This window comes from Paroedura picta, chromosome 5 (genome assembly GCF_049243985.1).
Source record: "Paroedura picta isolate Pp20150507F chromosome 5, Ppicta_v3.0, whole genome shotgun sequence".
In the NCBI taxonomy this organism is placed as follows: domain Eukaryota; kingdom Metazoa; phylum Chordata; class Lepidosauria; order Squamata; family Gekkonidae; genus Paroedura; species Paroedura picta.
Genome location: NC_135373.1, coordinates 46,155,993 through 46,177,451, shown reverse-complemented (window position 1 = coordinate 46,177,451; position 21,459 = coordinate 46,155,993). Strand labels below are relative to the sequence as shown.

The 21,459-nt window shown below is 49.6% G+C and overlaps 1 protein-coding gene across 1 annotated transcript in view; it reads right to left on the bottom strand.

Annotated features, from left to right (window-relative positions):
* Positions 1-6,856: 6,856 nt before the first annotated feature.
* Positions 6,857-21,459, bottom strand: part of EXTL1 (exostosin like glycosyltransferase 1) — a 71,369-nt gene continuing 56,766 nt past the window's right edge. The window contains exons 5-11 of the mRNA XM_077337664.1: positions 16,743-16,875; positions 16,516-16,634; positions 11,870-11,965; positions 11,178-11,264; positions 8,814-8,974; positions 7,873-8,044; positions 6,857-7,326 (exon numbers count right to left, since the gene is read on the bottom strand). Coding sequence (XP_077193779.1) covers positions 7,138-7,326; positions 7,873-8,044; positions 8,814-8,974; positions 11,178-11,264; positions 11,870-11,965; positions 16,516-16,634; positions 16,743-16,875 — 957 coding nt within the window. The 3' untranslated portion in view covers positions 6,857-7,137. The remainder of the gene's footprint in view (positions 7,327-7,872; positions 8,045-8,813; positions 8,975-11,177; positions 11,265-11,869; positions 11,966-16,515; positions 16,635-16,742; positions 16,876-21,459) is intronic.

The following is a 21,459-nucleotide window of genomic DNA, read 5'->3' as shown; positions in this document are numbered from 1 at the left end:
TTGTACCCTGCTTTCTGCTACCAGAAGGAGTTGAGTCTCAAAGTGGTTTACAATTGCCCACCCTTCCTTTCCCCACAACAGACACTTTATGAGGTAGCTGGGGCTGAGAGAGCTAGCCCAAGATCAACCAGCTGGCTGTGTGTGGAAGAGCGGGAAATAAAATCTGGCTCTCAAGATTACAGGCCACCAGTCTTAACCCCTACACCATGCTGGCTGTCAGGGCAGATTACAGAATTGGGAAAAATGTGGCAGCATGCATGGCTCTTTGTATTATTCCCATAAGAATCCTGTGAGTTAGGTAAGGCAGCGAGAGGACACCTGTAGCTGTCCCAAGACCACCCAACAATCTTAATGACCGAATGGGGACTTGAACCTGGGTTGTCTTAATCCTACTTTCTATTCATATCAACATGCTGGCCCTAGATTCCTTTCTTCAGTGTGCCAACATGGCAGATTTTCTGGAATCTCTTCTTTTGATCTGCATCTTGTGATACAGATAATATCTGGGTGCTTTCAACAAAGGCTCAGAGGAACTCATTGGCAAGACTCTGGGATGGTCGTTTTCCTTCATGGCCTGCATGCAGAAAAGGCATAGATATGCATAGCCGTCCATCCTCATGAGGTGACAGGCATGCTGAATCCCAGAGAGGTCAGGAAGTCACACAGCTGCCTGAGGCAGCATCATGTGAAAAGCGGCCTCCCATCAGCAGGGCCTTTGCAAGCACCAGCAAATAGCTGGGGTAGGATTCTGGCTGCCATCTGGCCCTCCTGAAGAAAGCCCTGGAGAAGAGAAGGTCGGGCAGAAGCAGGATTGCTGGCTGAGGCAATGGTGTCCCTCAGTTTGAGACAGCAACACACCCAGATTGAGGCAGGGTAGGTTTGTGCTGGGGTTTGGGGGCAAAGCTTTGCTGGGTCTGACTCATTTACGCAGCAGTCCCCCAAGCTGCAATTGTTTGTTTCTATGTCCCTGGGAGGGATCTGAAGCTGTGTCAACACTCCTGAGTGGAAATGGCCTCTTGGCACATGTAGCGTCTGTTCTTCTTGAAACTAGACTGAAGGGAAGGCAGCTTCTGGGTCACATGCCCATTTTGGCTTGGCAACAGGTTCAAAATAAAAGGAAGCCTGGTGTTGCACAACTCGCATCTTGAGTGGGGGAATGTGTTGCCACACAAGAGGAGAACAAGCGGCCGTCAGCTTTACGTCAACGGTTGTCAACCAGCCTGCCCGCAGGAAACCTTCTTGCGGTCATAGGAAACCCTTGACTTTCTGTTGCAGATGATCCTGGAATGTCTTTTAGGCCCCCCATGATTCATACAGAGCATTGGTCAGTGGGCGGCAGGCACGGTCCTCACTGTCATCCCGAAGAGCCAAAGGAATCTGTGCCTGTCCATGGAGGGTGGCTGGGTGGGTGTTGCATTGTTTCCTAGTGGAAGTCATGTTGTTTCTCAGGCAGTCTTCTGAGAGCTGCCTGAAAGCCACTAGTTTAGAAGGCTTTATAAAAACTACAATTGTGGTGCTTCCCTTGGTATTCAGTGGTGCAGTTAGGCCATGCCAGACCCTGGACTAAACATTATTTAGTCTCTCCCGTACTCAGATGATACTGTATATAGTTCACATGCACCTGAGGTCAGAAGCAAACCCTTTTAAACTGCGTTTTTGATTGCACTGCATTGATTTATGAAGACCACGTGCCACTTTAGGTCCCTTTAAAGTAGAAACATGGCTGATAAATACTAGCAGAATTTCCCTCCTCATTATTGTCCATTTTTCCTATGTAAACTGTTTTGAGACCTTCTTGTTAAAAAGCCCTCAATGGATGTTATAAACAACTAATAAACTGGGTTACAACTTTGTGCAAAGTTGGTGGTTCTTAGTAAAATGACAGCAACTCAGAGGAGACAGAGAGGCATTTGGGGTCAGAAAAGGAATCAGTCTGCCCATCAATCCACAGCAGTAAAGCCCAGGATAGATGAGAATCCATGCCAGTAATGTACTTTAATCTGTGGATTTATGGCCTCATCCATTTTGCTGTGGAGAGAGGGCGTGCAAGCTATTCTGCTTCCTTCCCCCTGCAAGGAAGGGCAGTTTCTGCTTTATGGACAACAGAGCCCAGTTGCCTTGCAGGAGTGATCGATTTTATTGCAAGATCTGTGGTGAGGTTGCTTGGGGGGAAAAGCCGTTATTTATGTCACAGTTGTCAGCGCTCTATTGATGGTGTGGCAGATTTCCCCAGCCTGTTTGTGGAATGATTGCTTGAGACTCCGGTTGGTTGAAGAGTAATTTTTGACCCTCCTGGGCAACCCCAATTGGCTGTCATTTCTCAGAAGGATCTAAAGCTGTTCTGAGATGACTCTGCCGCTGTGGCTCTCATTGCAATCTCCCACTTGGGTCTGTGGGAAGTGCATTTGTGTAGGAGAGACAATGGGTATGCTCCCCCCTCACCCCCCCCCCAAGTTTTATTCAAGGTGTAACTTTTCATGTGCACAGCACAGGACCACATATATGAGTAGAGAGTGGGTCATGGATTAGTACATAGCATAATGAAGATGTTTACCAGATACAAAGGCCTTACAGAAATGGCCAGATAGTCATCTGACAGAAATGATGATTTTATGAACTTAGGCAGATTGAGAGTGGGTGGACAGGAAGGGATGTGCCAGTGTCTCTTGTGGCCCTTCTTTGCATACCCAGGGAATTGCTAATTGCTGCTGAGGGATGGTAGGTGAATTTCCTCCAGGCCAGGCTGGATTCTGGAGATTTCTGTTGTGTGAGGGGAATCACTGGCATGAAATTTGGTTCCCTGTGGGAAGGGTAGGTAGTTATGAGTTCCTGCATTGTGCAGGGGGTTGGGCTAGATGACCCTGGGGGTCCCTTCCAATTCTGATTCTATAAGGAGCTGAGTTTATGAACCCATTCGTTTGGGTTCAACTCTAGGAGAGAAACATAGTAAAGGAAATAAAAATGTCAAGATTAAAGCTAAATGAATACATGCATTCCCACATGAAAGCTTATAGCCTTGAATGAAGCATAGTTGTCTTAATGATGCCACTGGACTCAAATTTTCTTCTTCTGCTTCAGCCTAACACAATAATGCACTCCAGTTTATCTTTCTGGTGAGCAATTAGGCAAGTTATAGTTAAAATTAATAGACAGCCCCCTATTTCTGCATTCTTTCAAGCAATGCTTTTTAGGAAGCAATGGACTGTTGTAAGTGACTGAAAAGAAAATTTCCTATTATTTAGATGAGCTGTTCATCAAATCCTGCTTCCCACAGGGGTCAGCTAGATGCTCTGGAAGGGCTACAGATCAGGGGCCAAAGGGAAGAGGAAGGAGCCACATTTTTATGTTTCTAAAATGGGGTTCCATTTATTAACTTTGTTTAAAATGACTACAGAATCATAGAGTTGGAAGGGACATCCAGGGTCACCTAGTCCAATCCCCTGCACCAATGCAGGAACTCACCACTACCTGCCCATCCACTTACAATCTGCCTAAGTTCATAAAATCAGCATTTCTGTCAGATGGCTATCTAGCCTCGGCTTAAAAACTTCCAAAGAAGGAGAACTACAAGATGGATATGAATAGATTTGGATCTTTCACATGATTTAATATCTGTTCTTAAGAACTTAATATAGCCTTAATGCAGGCTTTTTCAACTAGGGTTTTATGAAACATTGGTGTTTCTTGGCAGCCCTGGAAGGGTTTCCCAAATGGGTGGGATTTAATATATATTTTTAAATTTGTTAAGCATTTCTTGGGTGATATTACCATGTATGTTCATGTCAACTTGCCTTTGCCTCCCCAAACAGCCAATGATGGGCCTGGAGGGGGTGGGAAGGGGAGGAGCCCCAGGTGGGTGTGTATGCAGCTATGGTGCCCAATTGTATTCTGCGTGATTGTGCCACTTCTGCAGGGGTTTCTCAAATGTTGCAGGGCTTTCTCAATGGTAAAAAAAGTTGAAAAAGACTGGCTTAATGTCACGTTTTATACTGCAAATGCATGTAATTTTGAAAACTTTGGTAAGCTTGTAAAATTGAAGATTTCATCCCTTCCCTTTTAGTGGACCAAGCTTCACTCTGTTTTTATCCTCCAGCAATGGATATTAAAAAGTTTCGTGTCCTTGGCCATCAGAGTTGCATGTCCTTTGACTTCATTATCCTGGCTCACAGCCTTCAATGGATCTTTACTCTCTGCTGATTTGTCTAATTCAGTCTTTCTCAACTTTTTTACCATTGAGAAACCCCTGAAACATTCTTCAGCCTTCGAGAAGCCCCAGAAGTGGGGCGATTGTGCAGAATATGTTTGGGAAGCAGAGCTATATACATGCCCACCTGGGGCCCCTCCCTTTTCCACCCCCTCCTAGCCTATCATTGGCTATTTTGGGAAGTTGACAGGAAGGCCTTGCCTTAAGGAAAACACAACTCATGGCACTTGGAAGGTTTTCCCTTCTAACACAGAAGGGAGGGACCATGTTAATTTGGTTCAATGGTGAGGTCTCAGAGCAGCTTTTTCAGCCCTTTCACAATGGAGGAACTCCCGAAATACTTTTCAGGCTTCAGGGAATCCAGAAGTGGTGACATGACCCTTCACAGAAGTAGGTGTGGAGGTAAAATGCAGGAGCCAGCCAATTAATCAATGAATCATTTACTGTTTCCATAGTGAGGAAAGAGACTAGGCCTGTAGAGCAACCGGGGAAGTGGGTCCAGTGATGTCAGTGGCCATACAACCTGGGAAAGGCCGCATAACCCTTGCCTCAAAGTATTAGTATGGGAGGGTCCTTATGGTCTCTGCCTCCACTGCTACTAGAAGACAAGCTGATTTTTGATCTGGAACGCATCTTCTGGCATGCCCCCTGGGACGGAAATGGATAAGGACATGATGTCTGTAGCCCTGATCCCAGGGAGCGTGCCAGAAGATGTGGGGAGGCTGTCAGCAGAGGAGGCTGAGGCGCCAGCCCCGAAGTAAGTGGAGGCAGGGCTCCTAAAGCCAGCTAGGACTAGTGTGCAACCTGCATGAAAGCTGCAGGGTGAGGCGCCACCTGTGACGCAGGCTGGGGCTGCTGTGTGACCCATGAGGCGCCAACCCTGAAGTACACAGGTGCCACTATGCCGCCACAGCAACACACTCCTCTTTATGTATTTGCTTCTCTTCTTAATGAAACTGTTTTATTCTTTAAGTAGCCGGTGCTTGGATCTCTTTGCATATTTAAACTCTGCTAACACATTACAGGGCAATCAATAGTGTGTCTGTGTGTGTGTGTTTGGGGGGGGGGTGCTAGCACTGGCGTGTACAAACCTGTCTCTTGGGACAGAAACATGATCTGCAGAAACCATGAAGCTTCTGGAGATGGCATAGTGGTTACAGTGACAGCCTGGATTCTGGAAGACCTGGGTTTGAATAACCCCTCTGCCATGGGTGTTCGTGGACTGTTCACGCACTCTCAGCTTAGCCTACTTGCACAGGGTTGTTTTAAGGATCAAACAGAAAGCGCTGAAAGCCACTTTGGGGTCCCCAATGGGAAGTAAATAAAATAAGAAATCCAGCTACGTCATCCTGCCTCACAAAAGCCCTGCCTCCAGCAAGGAAGGAACTGAAGAGAAACTAGAATGAGGTCACCTTACATTGCCCAATGTGGGTAGCTGTCACTTGGCAAAGTGTCTCTCTCCCTTTGTCTGCTTGAGTAAAGAACTTCCTACAGCCAAACATCAGAGAATGACAATTGTCTCTCTGCTAAAGCAACAGAATGCTGATGGAAATGGTGTACTCCTTTGTTCAGGGTAGGAGTTTCCAGTGGGGGGGGGCTCATTGGGGATGCCAGTCTCCAGGTGGGACCTCAGGATCCCCTGAAATTATAGTTCATCTCCAGGCATCAGAGATCAGTTCCCCTGGAGAAATGGCTGCTTGGGAGGGTGGACTCCAGAGCTTTACACTTCACTGCCCCAATCCCACCCCCTCTTGGCTCCACCCTCAAACTATCCAGGTATTTCCCAACCCAGAGTTGCCAACCTAGGTTCTTGTGCTCTTAACTAATGGTGTGGTATGCCCAAATTTCAAAGCATCCCTAGCCATCCCTGTTGGCTGGGAAATGCTTCACCTTTGGAATTCCAGCCTGGCAAGCAGTTCCTTAAGACCAGCCTTTTTGATAGCACCTCTAACCCTCTGAGCATGTACAGAATATTATTCACCTGTCCCTGATTCTCTCCCAACATTCCTCCAAGAAGCTCAGAGCTATGCCCATGGTTCTCCCCCTCTCATTTCTCCCTGAGTGGTAGATTAGGGGGAGAGAGCCTGACCGATGCAAGATCTCTCCGTGGATTTTATGGCCGAGGGGGGAATGGGAGTGAATTTAGAACCATGAATTTAGAATTTAGAACCACTGCACTCTATCGCCATGTCCTCTAAAAGGTTACCTTATAAATAGTCCTTTGCTCCTTCTGGCTGCTTTGACTGACAGCCGCTCTGTGAGGTCTCAAGCAGAGAAATTATTATTCCTGCTACCTGAGATCTAGTGGAGTCAGGGATTGAAACCTGTTGACCTTCTGCATTTAAACCACAGTCCCAAAGGCGCTGGGTCAATGACCCTCTGCAGAGTGGTCCGAGGGAGGTAATTCTTTCTTAAAATATGCAATTGCTAGGAAACAAGGAAGCCACAAAGTAAACAGGGATCCCACGAGCTTTTCCCCGGCTAAAACCTTTCCTGGCAACCAGTCGGAAGGAGGACACCACACAATGTGTCAATAGTCAAAAGAATGGGATTCAGGACAGCAGCCCCTGCCTGTGGCACAGGACAAAGGGACTGGTGAATGAGAGGAGACCCAAGCATCTTTAAAAAAAAACCAAGCAAAGAGAGATGACATTTCCTGCAAACCTTTACTTGTACTGGTAAAACCCAATGACTGAAAATTCAACTGGCATCTCCATAGGTTACCAGCGGAATGAGTTTGCACCTCTCAGAATCCAGCATCGGCAGCCCCCTGCTAAGGAATGCAGCCTGCAGTCTCACGAAACAACCGCATCACTTCCTCTGCAAGAGACCAAAATCCAAGTAGCCTCATCCAGCTGTGTGGGCTGTTTGTCTCCAGTAGGGGGCGGGCTGCTTCTGCCCTGGCTCCTCCACCAGGTTCCCCTGCCCTCGGGTTAGTCTCTCTCCAAATACCGGTATTTTTTGCGCAACACCGACACCTGGTCTTTGAAGAGCACGGGGTCCAGGCGGAACTGAGAACGCACCAAAGGCATGTAGCCGAACCAGGCAGCAAACCGGTTCACACATTCCTGGCGCTGGGAGAAACGCAGGTTCCCGTTGGAAGGAGGAGCACTCTTCGAGAGCTGCGGAGACATAAAAGAAGGCCAGGGGCAGAGAAAGACTTCAGAGGTTTGGCGAGTGCAAACAGAAAACTGTAGGAATCATCCCACCACTCAGATAAGCACATAATAGTTGCAGAACCAGCCACCTTCCTCTCCTCTCCACCACCAGAATGGGGGCATGGAAATATATGATGTTAACCACCCCGAGACTGTGACTAGATAGGGGCAGACCATAAATCGAATTAATAATAAAAAAATAATAATAATCTCTTTGGTAAATTTCCCCCCCAAAGGCTAAGAGGGGCCCCAGGGCAGAGGTTAAAAATGTCTCAGATATAGGCCTGGCTGAGCAGGCCTTATTGCAATGCAAGCCGACCAGTCAGTCCAAATTCAGCCTCTTGTATCAAATCATTGGGAGGAGGGTCAACTTAGCTGCCTGGGAGCTGCATGTAGAGAGCTGCATGTTCCTGTGCTATGAGGGTAACATCTGATCAAGACCCCATGGAAACAAGGAGCCCTCCTCGATCTGCCCTTTATTCCCTTCATTGACCAGTCTGGGCTCAGTACCTGCGGCGAGGGAATGTCTCTGTGCTGCTTCTTTTGGGTCACTTTGATGGGAGGTAGTTTTGTGACAGCTGAAACCAGGAAGTTCATCAGTATGTCTTCGCAGTTGGTGATCTGATCAATGAAGTTCCTTATTGTTGCAGGCAAGTAATTGGTAAAGAGGCTGTGATAATACCTAGGGATGAAAGGGGCAGGGGAAGGAGAAGAGAAATGTCATTATTAACACTGGGTTCAGGCCTTTAACACTGGGTTTATTATTAACACTGGGTTCATTATTAACACTGGGAGTGCCCTTCACGCACATTAAATAAAGCACTTCCAATGCCCTTTGCAACTGGATTTTACTGTGTGAAATGACAAAACACACTTGCAAACAGCTGCTGAAGTGGATTGAAACTGCATTATTCAGCACAGCCTCTTCCAACTATTTGAGCCCCTAAAATAACTTTTCAGGATTCGAGAAGTCCCAACATGATGTCAACTGGCCATACCTCTCTGCCACGCCACGCCTCTCAGTTGCATGTCACCGGAAGTGACATCACTCCCTGCGTTAACAGGCTGGTTTGAGGGTGCGGGGGAGGGGACAGGATGTGCCTTAAGGTAGGCATGCAGGCTTCACCTCCTCCCAAGCAAGTTAATGAGGAGAGAACTCATGCTTGGGAGGGGAGCTGGGGAGCAAGGAAAGCCTCTGGTTCCCTAGCTTGTGCCAGACTCCATTAAGGTGGGAGGGAAAATGCCGTGGACCCCTGGTTGGGAATCACAGCAAATGCTGGCAGGGGCTCATGGGAATTGTAGTCCATGGACATCTGGAGGACCACAGGTTGACTACCCCTGCTCTATACGTCCCCCAGTTTTAGGTTTCCCTTTCCTTGTGTCTCTCATTTTGGGGGTGGGGGGCAATAGGCTCGCATCTTGACAGCCAACCCATCCCCGAGGAAGGGCACCTGTGGTAGAAAGCAGCCGCAGTGAGGACCATGGAGAACTCATTAGTCCACTTGGAGGTGTAACTCCATTGGTTCCTGCTGGCATCCCAGAAGTGGCTGCGCATGGGGAAGCCAACGATCCGGTCCGGGAAGCTTCTCCACACCATAAAGGCAAAATCAACCTGGAGAATTGCGGAGGTTGTGGGGAAAACACAAGACACACCAAGCATTAAAGAAAGCAGAGTTATAAACCATGATCCCTATTCTGATAGACTTACTGGCTGAAATCTTAAGAACACTTCTGCAGGAGAAAATTCCTTAGGATTGCTTCCTTAAGAAGTCACCCAGGGCTCCACTTTATGTTCCGTTTTTCTGCTTTTCTTCTGCAAATGCGGCCTCTGGGACTACTTTTATCCAGGAAGGAAGTGGCACAGGGAAGGAGAGAGGGCATCTGAAACCCTTTCTGCCTTGGGAAAAAGCTACCCTTGATAAAAGTTGCACAGGAGTCCCTTTTTCAGGGAGAAAACAGTCAAAGAAGAAGAAAAAGAGCTGGGTTTCTTGCCTTTTACTACCCAAAGGATTCCCCAAGTGGCTTGCAATTATTCACCCTTCTCCCCACAAGAGACACCTTGTGAGGTAGGTGAGGCTGAGAGAGCTTTGAGAGACTTGTGACTGGCCCAAGGTCACCCAACTGGAGGAGAACTGGGGAACCAAACCCGGCTCTCCAGGTTAGAGGCCACCGCTCTTAAGCACAACACCATCCTGGCTCCATCACTCAGGGCAAAGGGTTGTGGCCTGAGCTTCTTGATTATCTTTCCACACCCATGGCGTTTTTTTTTAAAGCAGAGCAGCATGCAAAGGGGTATTCTGTCAATTTGTTTTTTGAAGCAGGACGACTGCTGGAAGACTATCCTTCTCGGTTCCCCCCCCCCCAATCAAAATGCAGGCTGAGACAAACGCAGGACCTATTGCCTTCTGATGTGACCTCTCAGGTGTACCATTTGCCTTGCCAGTTCTCAGGAAGAGCCGGCACACCTGTACAAAAATACCCTTTGCCCCACCCCAAGCGCGTTACTCATCCAAGGCTTTTGTGAGAAAGGGACCTCTCCCCCACTGTTCTCCTCCACTCCCTATCGCAATTAAATGCCAGAGCATCAAGTCACAAGCCCAGGGCCGCTCTGCCCGCCTGGCGTCAGGATCCCTTTGCCTGGGGGGCAATGCTGGGCTGGGCTCATCAGGGCTTGCGGTTCAGCACCACGGTGCAGCCGCCCTGTGAGAAATAAGCCTGGGAGTGGAGTGACCCAGGAAGCCAAAGATGAACGGGTGGGATTGTGCCTCTGAGCTGCCCAGCGTAGCTCAGTGCTGTTCGTTTATTTATCGTACAGCGTGCGTAGGGTGGCCGGGAGATTCGAGGGTTGTCTGGCAGCCAGGCGCAAAGGGCATTTGGAGATGGTTTGCCAGTTCCTGCCCCCCACATCATGACCCCTAGTGCTCCTTGGAGGAGCTCCATCCAAATCTTTGGAGGTTTCCCATCCAATTACGTAGCCAGGATCACCCCTGCTTAGCTTCTGAGATCTGATGGGAATTGGGCTCACCCGGGCTAACAGCTCGGCGATTGTGTGCATGAAGCCCAGCTGAACGAGGGCTTACAAGAAACTCAGGGCTCTCTCAGCCCCACCTACCTCTCAGGGTGCCTTTTGCGGGGAGAGGAAGGGAAGGTGACCTGGGCCAGTCACAATTCTCTCAGAGCTCTCTCAGCCCCACCTACCTCTTAGGGGGCCTTTTGTGAGGAGAGGAAGGTGATTGTAAGCTGCTTTGAGACATACAAGGCCTGTTGGGTGACCTGGGCCAGTCACAGTTCTCTCAGAGCTCTCTCAGACCCACCTAGTTCTCAGGGTGCCTTTTGCGGGGAGAGGAAGGGAAGGTGATTGCAAGCTGCTTTGAGACACACAAGGCCTGTTGGGTGACCTGAGCCAGTCACAGTTCTCTCAGAGCTCTCTCAGCCCCACCTACCTCTCAGGGTGCCTTTTGTGGGGAAGGTGATTGTAAGGTGCTTTGAGACACACAAGGCCTGTTGAGTGACCTGAGCCAGTCAGAGCTCTCTCAGCCCCACCTACCTCACAGGGACATCTGCTATTGGGAGAGGAAAGGTAAGAGATTGTAGGCCACTTTGAGACTTATTTGGGTAGTAAGCAGCGGACTACAAAAAACTAGCTCTTCTTCTGCTTCTTCATAATTGCTCTCCCTTGCCTTGTGGTGAAAGAGGTTATCTGAGAACTGCGTCCACACTTCCCCCCTCCCAAGATGGCAGCTCTGGCTCGGATATAGTGAACATCTCTGTGTGGGGGGTATGAGAAGGTCAAGAGCCTCAGGTCAACGCCTCACCTCGCCAGTTGAAAGGCTGGTGTGTTCATCTAGGCTTAGCACCGCATCGGTCCCAATAGCTGAGTAAGGCAAAAACCGTTCGCTGACCTTTAAAGAAGAGTGAAGAAAAGAGATCCATGAATGGGCAGACCAGAAAAATAGCTTTATCCTCAGTATCACATTTTCTCTTTGACAGGCAAATCCATCATCCCAGTACACAAAGGTGAATGGAGCCTCAGGAAATGGATCTTTTCCTGCCCTCTCTAGAAATCAGGTCTATTGGCGAGCTGCCCCACAATAACTTGAGCTGCAGTCCACAATATGCAGAATGTAGATTCCCAAGAATTTTAATTTTTCCTGTTTTTAAATGGCTGCTTCTAGCTCCCATTAGGACCGTCAACCTCCCGGAGGAGCCTGGAGATCTCCCAAAAATACAGCTGACCTCCGACAGCAGAGATCAGCTCCCCTGGCTGCTTGGGAGGGTGGAGTTTATGGCATTATAACCTGCTGAGCTCACTTCCCAAAGCCCCCCCCCCCCCCCCAATCTCCGGGAATTTCCCAACCTGAAACTGGCAACCCTAGTCCCCTATGGCTGCGGAGATGCACTTTAAGGAAATGCTTGGAGAGAATGCCACTGGCCCATCAAAGTTTGCTCACACTGCCAGCAGCTCTTTAGGGTTTCTCCACCCAAACCGACCCCATTGCCCACTTACTTTGCTACTGGCATGGATGATGGTCAACGGGACAGCGGTCTGTGGCCATTTGGTGCTCAAGGGCGGTGGTTTCTCACAGCTCCACAGAACCACAATCTTTATAAACAATACAATAAAAAAAGAAGGGGGAAAAAACCAAAGTAATCCAAAATGACCAGGAAGCCTCAAAGCAAGGACAACAGTTAGGAAAAGAAGAAGAGCTGGCTTTTACCTGAAGAAGCTGTAAAATGGCTTACAATCACTTCCCTTTCCTCTCCCCACAGCACACACCCTGTGAGGTAGGTAGGACTGAGAGAGCTCTAAGAGAACCTTGGTCTTAAACCTTGACTCTGACTAGCCCTTCCTGGCAACTAACCCACCTTCTATATTGTAATGCAGCCTTCTGCACCCTGCTTGCCCCTGGAGGAGGCCCTGAAATAAGTTTTCAGGCTTTGAGGAGCCCCAGAAATGATGTCAGCTGGCCACACCTCTCTGTATACCCCCCACCCCTCCGAAGTGACATCATCACCCGGATTAAGAGGTAGGCTCAAGGAGGACTGGGACGGAGGGCAGAGTCAGGAAGGTGTTTAAGCTGAGAGTAGGTCTGCAGGCTCTGGCCCCCTCCCAGGACCAGAAACCACAAGAGAACTCATGCTCGGGAGGGGGAGCGGTGGAAGTGGCCAGTTCCCTAGCTGGTGGCATTAAGGCAGGAGGGGAAAGGCTGTAGACCCTCTCCAGAGCTCCTGCAGACCTCTGGTTGGAAGTCCCTGTTGTAACAGTGGAAGAAGTTTTGTTTCACCGTACCTGATGAAGTGTGCATGCACACAAAAGCTTATGCCTTGAATAAAAACATGTTAGTCTTCAAGGTGACCCTGGACTCAAATGTTGTTAGTCTGGGAAAGTTTTCCAAGGCTCAGCCTGCTCCTGCCCCTTTAACCATGATGAGGCCTGCGCCAATCCCCTGGTGACGCTCTGAGTGGTGGGCACCTAACTATTATCCCCAGCAAGTTGCAGCCGATCAAAGAGCTGGGAAGGGGCAGCTGGCAATGTTCCATGCCACCGAAGGGGTTGTACGTGTTTGCGAGGGTGTATTTGAGTCGAAAGGAGGGTGGGTACGCCTCTGGCATGTACCCGTCTCGCCAAGCCAAGCCCTCCTTCCCAGCTGCAAGTTCAAATAAGCCATCTGCCCTCTAGCCTCGGTTTTAATCAAGGTGGCTTCAGAGTCGCCAGGGGCTCAACCCCCTCATCTGTGGTTGTTCTGAAATTATACTTTTGTACTTTAATTGGCTACAATTAATGCAGCGAGGAGATTTAAATTTTTAAAAGTGTCGACGTCAGAATTACAGGCTTTTGATCAGAGACTCTGAGGACGGCTAATCTTTTACATTTCCTTTAAAGACATTTCAGCAACCGTTCTCGTTCCTTGGCCTTTGGCTGCTCAAAATCGCCAGTGCAATCCTAAACAGTGTTAGGCCACCATAAAAGCCCTTTGCCAGGGTGTTAATCGATGACAAGGGAAATGAGTTGGGGAGGAATGCTACTCAGAAGTAGGTCCCATCTTAGCCAGTGGGGTTCACTCCCAGGGAAAGTGTTTTTAGGATTGCACAGTTACAGAGGGTATCAAGCCACTCTACAACTCCCTGAGCAGAATACGTGACTACTTGGAAAGAAATATCACTCAGTTTAATGGGACTTTCTCCCAAACAAGGAGCGCCTAGGCCCTGATCCAGTTCAACTTGCTGTGATTAAGTTTCAGCATGAAGTCTGGCCCTAGGAGCCCTTTCCTGGGAGTAAGCACCATTGAATAAAGCAGGGCTAGCTTGCAAGAAGGCCTGGAACTTTGCTTCCAGTGTAGAGTTCGCCAGCCTAGGGCTCCTGGAGCTGCTGCCTGCAGAATGTCTGGCCGCTTGCTTGTCTTATTGTAATTTGGGGGTTTTATGGGGTTTCAATTGTCTTTTAACGTTTTATGCTTTGAACCGCTACGGGTCCTTAGGAAGAGCAGTGGTATATAAATCAAAAAATAAATACATAAATAAATAAGTTTCACTGAACCCAAAGGAGCGCACGTACATAAGTGCTGTCAACTCACAGCCAGATTGTGGTGACCCAGCAAGGGGATTTCATGGCCTTCCTCGGTGGTCTCCAACCCAAGTACGGACTGAAAGGGGCTTACTTATCAAAAAGCAGGCCCAGGACATCACAACCAGCTGTTGCTAGATCAGGGCAAGCATACTTGTCTTATCTTCTGACTGCTACGTGCTGCTTTATTTTTAAAAAACACTTAATTTTTCTAAGGGAAGAAGCACATGATGTTTCTTTTTTCTCTGTGGGTTTAAGTTCCCCATTTCAGATATACCATCCTCAGGAGCTAGAAACAGAAACCAGGAGGACTAGAATGTCTCTTGGTGGAAAATTTGTAATGGCTTTCACTTGATGTGTCCTTTTCCCCACAAAGAACACACATTTCTGCATCACAAGGATGGGGGGGAAAGCACAAGCTGTATCAACGCTCCCTTCTCCACTAGTATCTCCATTCCACTCCCGGGTGACCACTTGCAGCCTAGCCTACCTCAAAGGACTGTTGTGAGGATAAACGGGAGGTGGTCATAGAATCGTAGAATAATAGAGTTGGAAGGGATCTCCTGGGTCATCTAGTCCAACCCCCTGCACTATGCAGGACACTTACAACCCTATCGCTCCTCCACTGTAACCTGCCACCACTGTAACCGGCCAGAGGCGGAAGAGGGCAGGGCTGTGATCTCCTCGAACGGCTCCGGGGGGGGGGGGGGAGAGGGAAATTTCTCAACCGGCGCAAACCTGATATTCCCTGGCAACACGCTATTCAAGGGGGCACCCCGCACTGGCATTTGCGCTGCCTGCTGGGAAGGCAGTGGTGTGGGTTTTCCCAACTCTCTGCGTTTTTCCGAGGGCTTCCTCTTTACTCCCACACCTGACATCAGGGTCCTCGTGCAGGTTACACCATCCCGGGTTGTCCCTGCAATAAACCCATGAGCGGCTGCGCAAACAACAGGAACAAGGGGGAAGCAAAGCTCCACAGGCCTTCTTGCAGGCTAGCCCCGTTTTATTCAGTGGCGCTTACTGCCAGGAAAAGGGCTCCTAGGGTGGCTGCCTGCATCAGCTTCTCTCAACCACGTCTGCTGCACTGCCTGTTGGTTGCTATTCCAGAGCTAAGTCTGCTTACTTGGGAGCAAGCACGGCTGATATGAGTGAGGCCAGCTTCCGAGACAAGGCGGCTAGGATCCACGGTGCAAGAGCGGCCTTCTTAGCGTCCATGCAGCTGGCATGCCTAGGCCAACCTCTTGCTGCACTTTTGAAAGCATGGGTGGGCCGGGACAGGTGTGGCTCCCTGGCGGGATCTTCCAGCAGCTCAGCATCGCTGACAGCCCTTGCCCCGAAGTCAGAGGGCGAAGGGAGCACCTGCTGGCCGTACCGAGACTTCTAGCCCACCCAGATGCCGCCTCAAGGCTGCCGACCACTCAGGGCTTGCATCGAGGCACTCGAATGGGTGACTACCGGGGAGGTGGGAAAGAGCTCACTTAGGGGCGTGCAGAGAGCACTGCTCAATAGTGCTGAAATACAGAGAGAGACAGGAGGAGCTGTGGGAGACGTGGCCATGGTCGTGTGGACTGTAGGGGCAGACAGCTGGCAGCCCAAGGGCTCTCTCTCTCTCTCTCCCAGGGGAGCCTCAGAGCTTTGGGTGACTCCTAGAGTGCTACTCTGATACAATGACGTCACTTTGGGATTGGCCCCGGAAGTGACATTGCACAAGGGCAAAGAACTTATCCCTCTCTGCAAAACTCTCCTGCTGAACTGCCAGTTAGTGACCCACCTTCACTCCATGGCAAGCAACAAAGGAGGTTTGGGCAACATCTCGGTTCTGTGTGAGGTCTCTGAACTGAGCCAGAGGCTCTTTCTAGTAACAAAACAACTATTGTTGGGTCATTACATATGTTCTGTGGTTGGCCACCAATGCCTGAGGCTACCTTCTCTTGAGCCAGGGTCTGATTCCCCACACCTCCTCCCCATGCAGCCGGTCACCATTCTGTCAGAGCTCCTGCAGCCCCACCTCCCTCACAGGGTGTCTGTTGTGGGGAGAGGAAGGGAAGGCGATTGAAAGCCGCTTTGAGACTCCTTCGGATAGGGAAAAGCAGGGTACAAAAGCACAGCTCTTCTTCTTTAGCAACATCCCAGAAACATGCAAAATAGGTCTCTGTCTCCGCCTATTTATTATCATTTATTACATGGTGTGTGTGTGTGTGTAGTGGAGCCAGGAGATCTTACGAGTATCCGTCAGCCAGGCAAGGGAGGTTTGGAGGTGGTTTGCCATTGCTTCCCTCCACCCTAGTGTTCCTTGGAGGTCTCCCATCCAAATACTGACTGCGGCTGACCCTGCTTAGCTTCGGAAACCTGACATGCCTGGGCTCTCTCTCTCTCTCCCGGATGAGAGGTAACAGAGGGCATACCAGCAATCAGCCCCTGAAGCTTTCCACACCCAGCCGAGGAGGGGGAGAAAGCATCTGGGCTCAACCACAGCCGCCTGAGCCAATAACGAATGTAATGCACTGAAAAGCCATTTGCAGAAGGGAGGGAGGGGGGGTATTTTCACCAGGTGTTGCTTTTTGCACCCAGTTTCCACCTTCCTTTACCTGAGCACAGTAGGAAGATCTGGATACCACTTGAATGAGCTTGAGGATGGGCTGCGAGAGAGAAACGACCGGTGAAACTGCCCGTATGAGAGCCGTAAACTGGCTGGAAGGGCTCGATCCTGCGTCGGAGAGAGATGGCATTAGTCCGGGGTGCACCAACCGCAAAGAGGGAGCAGAATTTGTGCGGGAGGGAGAGGGGAGAGGAGAGGAAGGAGGGATTCCTGTACCCTGCTGCAGGTAGTAGAACGGAAAATCGCCAAGGAGGGTGGAGTATTCAGGCAGTGCCAGCAGCCCGCCCGGCAAGGTGTTCCAGAAGAACCTCGGGCGGGACACCTGATGAAATATCCGATCTTTAATGATCTAGCAGAGAGAAAGAAAGTTGTCATCACATACCAGCAATCAGCCCCTGAAGCTCTTCACACCCAGCAGAGGAGGGGCAGAAAGCATCTGGGCTCAACCACAGCCGCCTGAGCAAAGAAGACCGACGGGGCCAAATTAGATTTGGGGATCCATAATCCAGATGCCCCGTGGGTTTGGTGTGAAAGCGGCTGTGTGGTGGGGAGAACTGGATCAGGGCTAAAGGGAGGAGGGGTGAACTCTGTCCTCCCCACTGCTGTTTTTCTGTATTAGCACTCCCCCCTCCAAACACTGTTAATTGATTCAAGGGACAAACATCTCAGAGCAGGGGTGGCCAAACTGTGGCCCTCCAGATGTCCATGGTCTATGCTGGCAGGGGCTCACGGCATGGACATCTGGAGAGCCACAGTATGGCCACCCACAGGGGTAGTCAAACTGCAGCCCTCCAGATGTCCATGGACTACATATCCCATGAGAAATCATGGGAATTGTAGTCCATGGACATCTGGAGGGCCACAGTTTGACCACCTCTGCATGTCAGACCAGGATCTGGGAGATGCAAATTCAAATCCCCCACTCTGCCATGGAAATTTGCCAGGTGACCCTGGTGCAAGTCACACCCTGTTGGCCTAACCTAGCTCACATGGTTGCTGGGAGGATAACATGAAGGAGAAGAGAACGAGGAGAAAGATGCAAGCTGCCTTGGGGCGAGAGGCAGGGGGTCAACCAAGTAAATATATAAATATTATTTGCCTGTTTTTTAAAACTCAGCCTTTTGTAGACTGACTTAATTAGTTTAAACTAGGAACGTGGAATGGAGAGGCCCGATGTAAAGGCCTGGATCTGACTGATGTCTCCCCTCTCCCACGCAACAGCTGCTTTTAAAACATGAAAAGAAGAAATACCAGAATTCTGGGGGATTCCGACCACAGAGTTCTCCACTGCTGGCTTTCTCAACCAGGTTTCCTGAATCCCTGGGGTTTCTTACAGCCCTGGGTTTCCCAAATGGGTGGGAGGTAATTGTTTTTTAATATATTTCAAAAATTCGTCAGACATTTATCGGGTGATATGACCATATAAAGTCATGTCAACCTATCCCCCCTCCCAAAATGGCCAGTGACGTGCCTGGAGGGGGTGAGAAGGAGAGGGGCCCCAAGTGGCCATGTACACAGCTATGCTTCCCAGCCACATCCTGCACAATCACCCGCCTTCTGGGGTTTCTCGAAGCCTGATGAATGTTGCAGGGGTTTCTCAATGGTAAAGAAGTTGAAAGAGGCTGCTCCGCTGTTTCATTGACTTGGTGCTCACTGGTTCTGGGGTGGCCAAGTCTGAACTCCGCTATCAAAACTCACTGGGTGACTATGGGGCACTTAACTCTTGTGTGGTCTAGCCTACTTCACAGCGCTGTTGTTGAGATAAAATGAGAGAAAGGAAGCGAGTGTGTCCTCTTTAAGCCCCTTGGCAACTGAGAAAGGATCAAATCTATCTCTAAGTTTATATTTCCTAGGCCTTGGTAAGGGGAGGAAAAGGGAATGCGTACTGCCCAGAAGACAGACAGGTTGGGGGGGGGGGGGAGGCTCCACAGCCACCTGCTTCTTCTTCTGCATCATCACCTTTGTCATGAGTCTGATTTCTGTGCCCTCTGGCTTTTGCGGCCTACTGGCAGGGGAGCTTTTGAAAGCCTTCAGCAGGCAGAGATCTTCCTGGGTGGGTGGGGAATGTAGTTTGCAGCAGGGCTCCAATTCTCTGAGGGTTTGCAAGCCAAGCCGTTCCCTGGGGAGGGAGGATCTCTGCCTGTGCCCCTGTAATTAGCTACTGCAGGGACTCTTTGAAGGCTCAGGTGTTCAGGTTTGGATAAACAGCTGTAAGCATCAGGTGTTCCTGGGGGCCCTCCTGACTTCTCCCATTCTACTGCAACAAACGCTTGGAAACCAGCCAGCATGTTCCCTGACCTTTTTTCCCCGTTCCTACTGTGCCACAGTTCTACAAGATACAGACCCACGCCTCTCCCAAATGTCCACAGGGGGCCAAATTTAGCAAAATGAAGTGTGGGAGAGGCTGCTGAGGATGCCAAATCAAAAGTGCTGTGTCGGCACACACAAAATCCAGAATATGAAACAGAGTCCATGCAACACCTTTTCTTAGGGCCAGCCACGTGTGCAAGCTTTCAAGCTTATCAGAGTTCTTACTCAGGCTGGATGTTACAAAAAAATTGAATGGGGTGGGAGGAAGCAGTTTTTCTGATCATAAGTGAGGTGCCAGCCTCCAATTGGTGGCTGGAGATCTTCTGAGATTACAACTGATCTCCAGGCAACAGAGATCACTTCCCCAGGAGAACCACTGTGGAAGGGGGACTCTATGGCATTGTACCCTGTTAAGGTTCATGTCCTCCCGAAACCCCGCCCTCTCCAGGCTCCAACCCTAAAATCTCCAGGTTTGTCCTAGCCTGGACCTGGCAAGATGGTCAAGAAGTTAGGACTCCGATCTTGTCAACCAGTCAGGTTAGAGGCTGACAGGGTCACAGTTACATTGCTACAGGTGTCAGATTAACACCTGCATTCTGGGTCATAAATGGAACCTCCATGTTCAGAGGCAGTATGCCCCTGCACTGGATGTGGAATTGGAAGCACAGGAGGGCTTTTGCTTTCCTGCCTAGCCTGAAGGCTTCCCAGAAGCATCTGGCTGATCTCTGTTGAAAGCAGAAGAGTTGCTTTTTTGTACCCCACTTTTTACTACCTGATGGAGTCTCAAAGCGGCTTCCTCTCCCCACAACAGACACCCTGTGAGGTAAGTGGGGCTGAGAGAGCTCTAAGAGACCTGTCACTGGCCCAAGGTCACCCAGCTGGCTGCATGTGGAAGACGAGTGGGGAATCAAACACCGTTCTCCAGATTAGAGGCCGCTGCTCTTGACCACCACGCCAAGCTGGCTCACAGGAACAGGATTGCAGACTAGACACACTTTTGGCTCAGTCCAACTTGGCTCTGCTTATGCTTTCAAGGACCGCATGATGGAGACCTTCCAGGGCTGCATTCAGCTACCTTTGGAGGAGGACACAAGAATGCCACTGGAAGCTGCTGCAGGTCACCCGACTTTTCATTTCCGGGAACCGTTTCTGGGTTTGCTACAGACACTAGACGATACAATAACCATGCATCTCTTCTAAGCTAGCCTGCATCCATGGCCCTTGGAGAGAGACATTTTTCTTATTCTTTTAAATTTAAGGGAAAGGTGAGGGTCTGTAGCTCCGATGGTTCTTAAAAAACCACAAAACCAATTAATGGAGGAAGGGTCCTATTTGGTGTCAAAGAAGTGTAAATATTTCCAGGTAGGTCACAGAGTGGTGGTGAGGAGGGGTCCCAAACTCACTGGGTGACCTTGGGCCAATCATATACTCCCAGCCTTACCTACCCCATAAGTTTGTTATGAGGATACAATGGAGGAGAGGAGACTGACGCTGGAACCTGCTTTGGTCATCGTTGGGAAGAAAGGCGAGATATAAATGCTGTAAGTAAATAAACCACGGCTCACTTATGAGCTTCCCAGGGGACCCGTAGAAGACAGCCAGGCAGACCAGATGGGTCATCTCCTTCATTCGGAAAGTGGTTTTTCGGCATTGAAACTGATCTGTTTGAAATCCTCTAGTGGGAAGAGAGTGGCACTTCTCAAGCAGTCCATTTCCTTCCTCTCCCAGGCCATTCCTCAAAGCAGCCAACCCCCCTCCCTGAAATATTGGGAATGACATATTGATTTAGATTGTGTAAGGGCAGTAGACAAGCAGGTCCTTGGCCCTCTGACCTTCCCCCTTGACACTCAGGGCAGAGACAGTCAAATGGGACGCCTATTGGCCTGTCTAGCCAATTGACCATCGTGAAATGCTGCATACTGAACTGTTTATTTATTCACTTGATTTATATCCTGACTTCTTCCCCAGACAGGGATGCCAGCCTCCAGGTGGGTCCTGGGGATCCCTGAGAATTACAACTCATCTCTACACTACAGAGATCAGTTCCTCAGGGGGAAATGGATGCTTTGGAGGGTGGACTCTGTAGCATTGCGGGGCTGCCTCTGAAAAGGCCCTCTCTTATTTACTCGCCCCACAAGCTTTTTTGATTGATGGGACAGTCATGAGGGCCCCTTCCTGATGTGATATCACACCTCTCTAGGAATTGCTGACTTCATACCTCTCTCAGGAATCTCTGTGGCATAACTAAGGAGTTTTCAGCAATTCCTAGAGAGGAATAACATAGGCTTTTTACCCTGGGAGTCTGGCAACCCAATTGTTAACAGCTTCCTCTATGCATGTTCCACTGTTTCCAAGAACATTAACCGATCTGGCACAGCAGAACAGCCATTTTGGCAATTCAATGTAATTCCCCCCAACCCTAATCTCCCAATCCCTGTTAGTCTTCCAGCACTCAAGAAAAACCAATGAGGTTTCTTGTAGAAACGTGGTCTGGACAAAAAGTGTTTTTCCCTAATGAATGTTTATTTATTTGGAAGATTCCTGTACTATCTCTCCAAGGAGTTTTTCTTAGCTGCCAGTGGGGGATGGAGGGGTGCTCATTTCGGGAGGGGGGGGGAGCTCC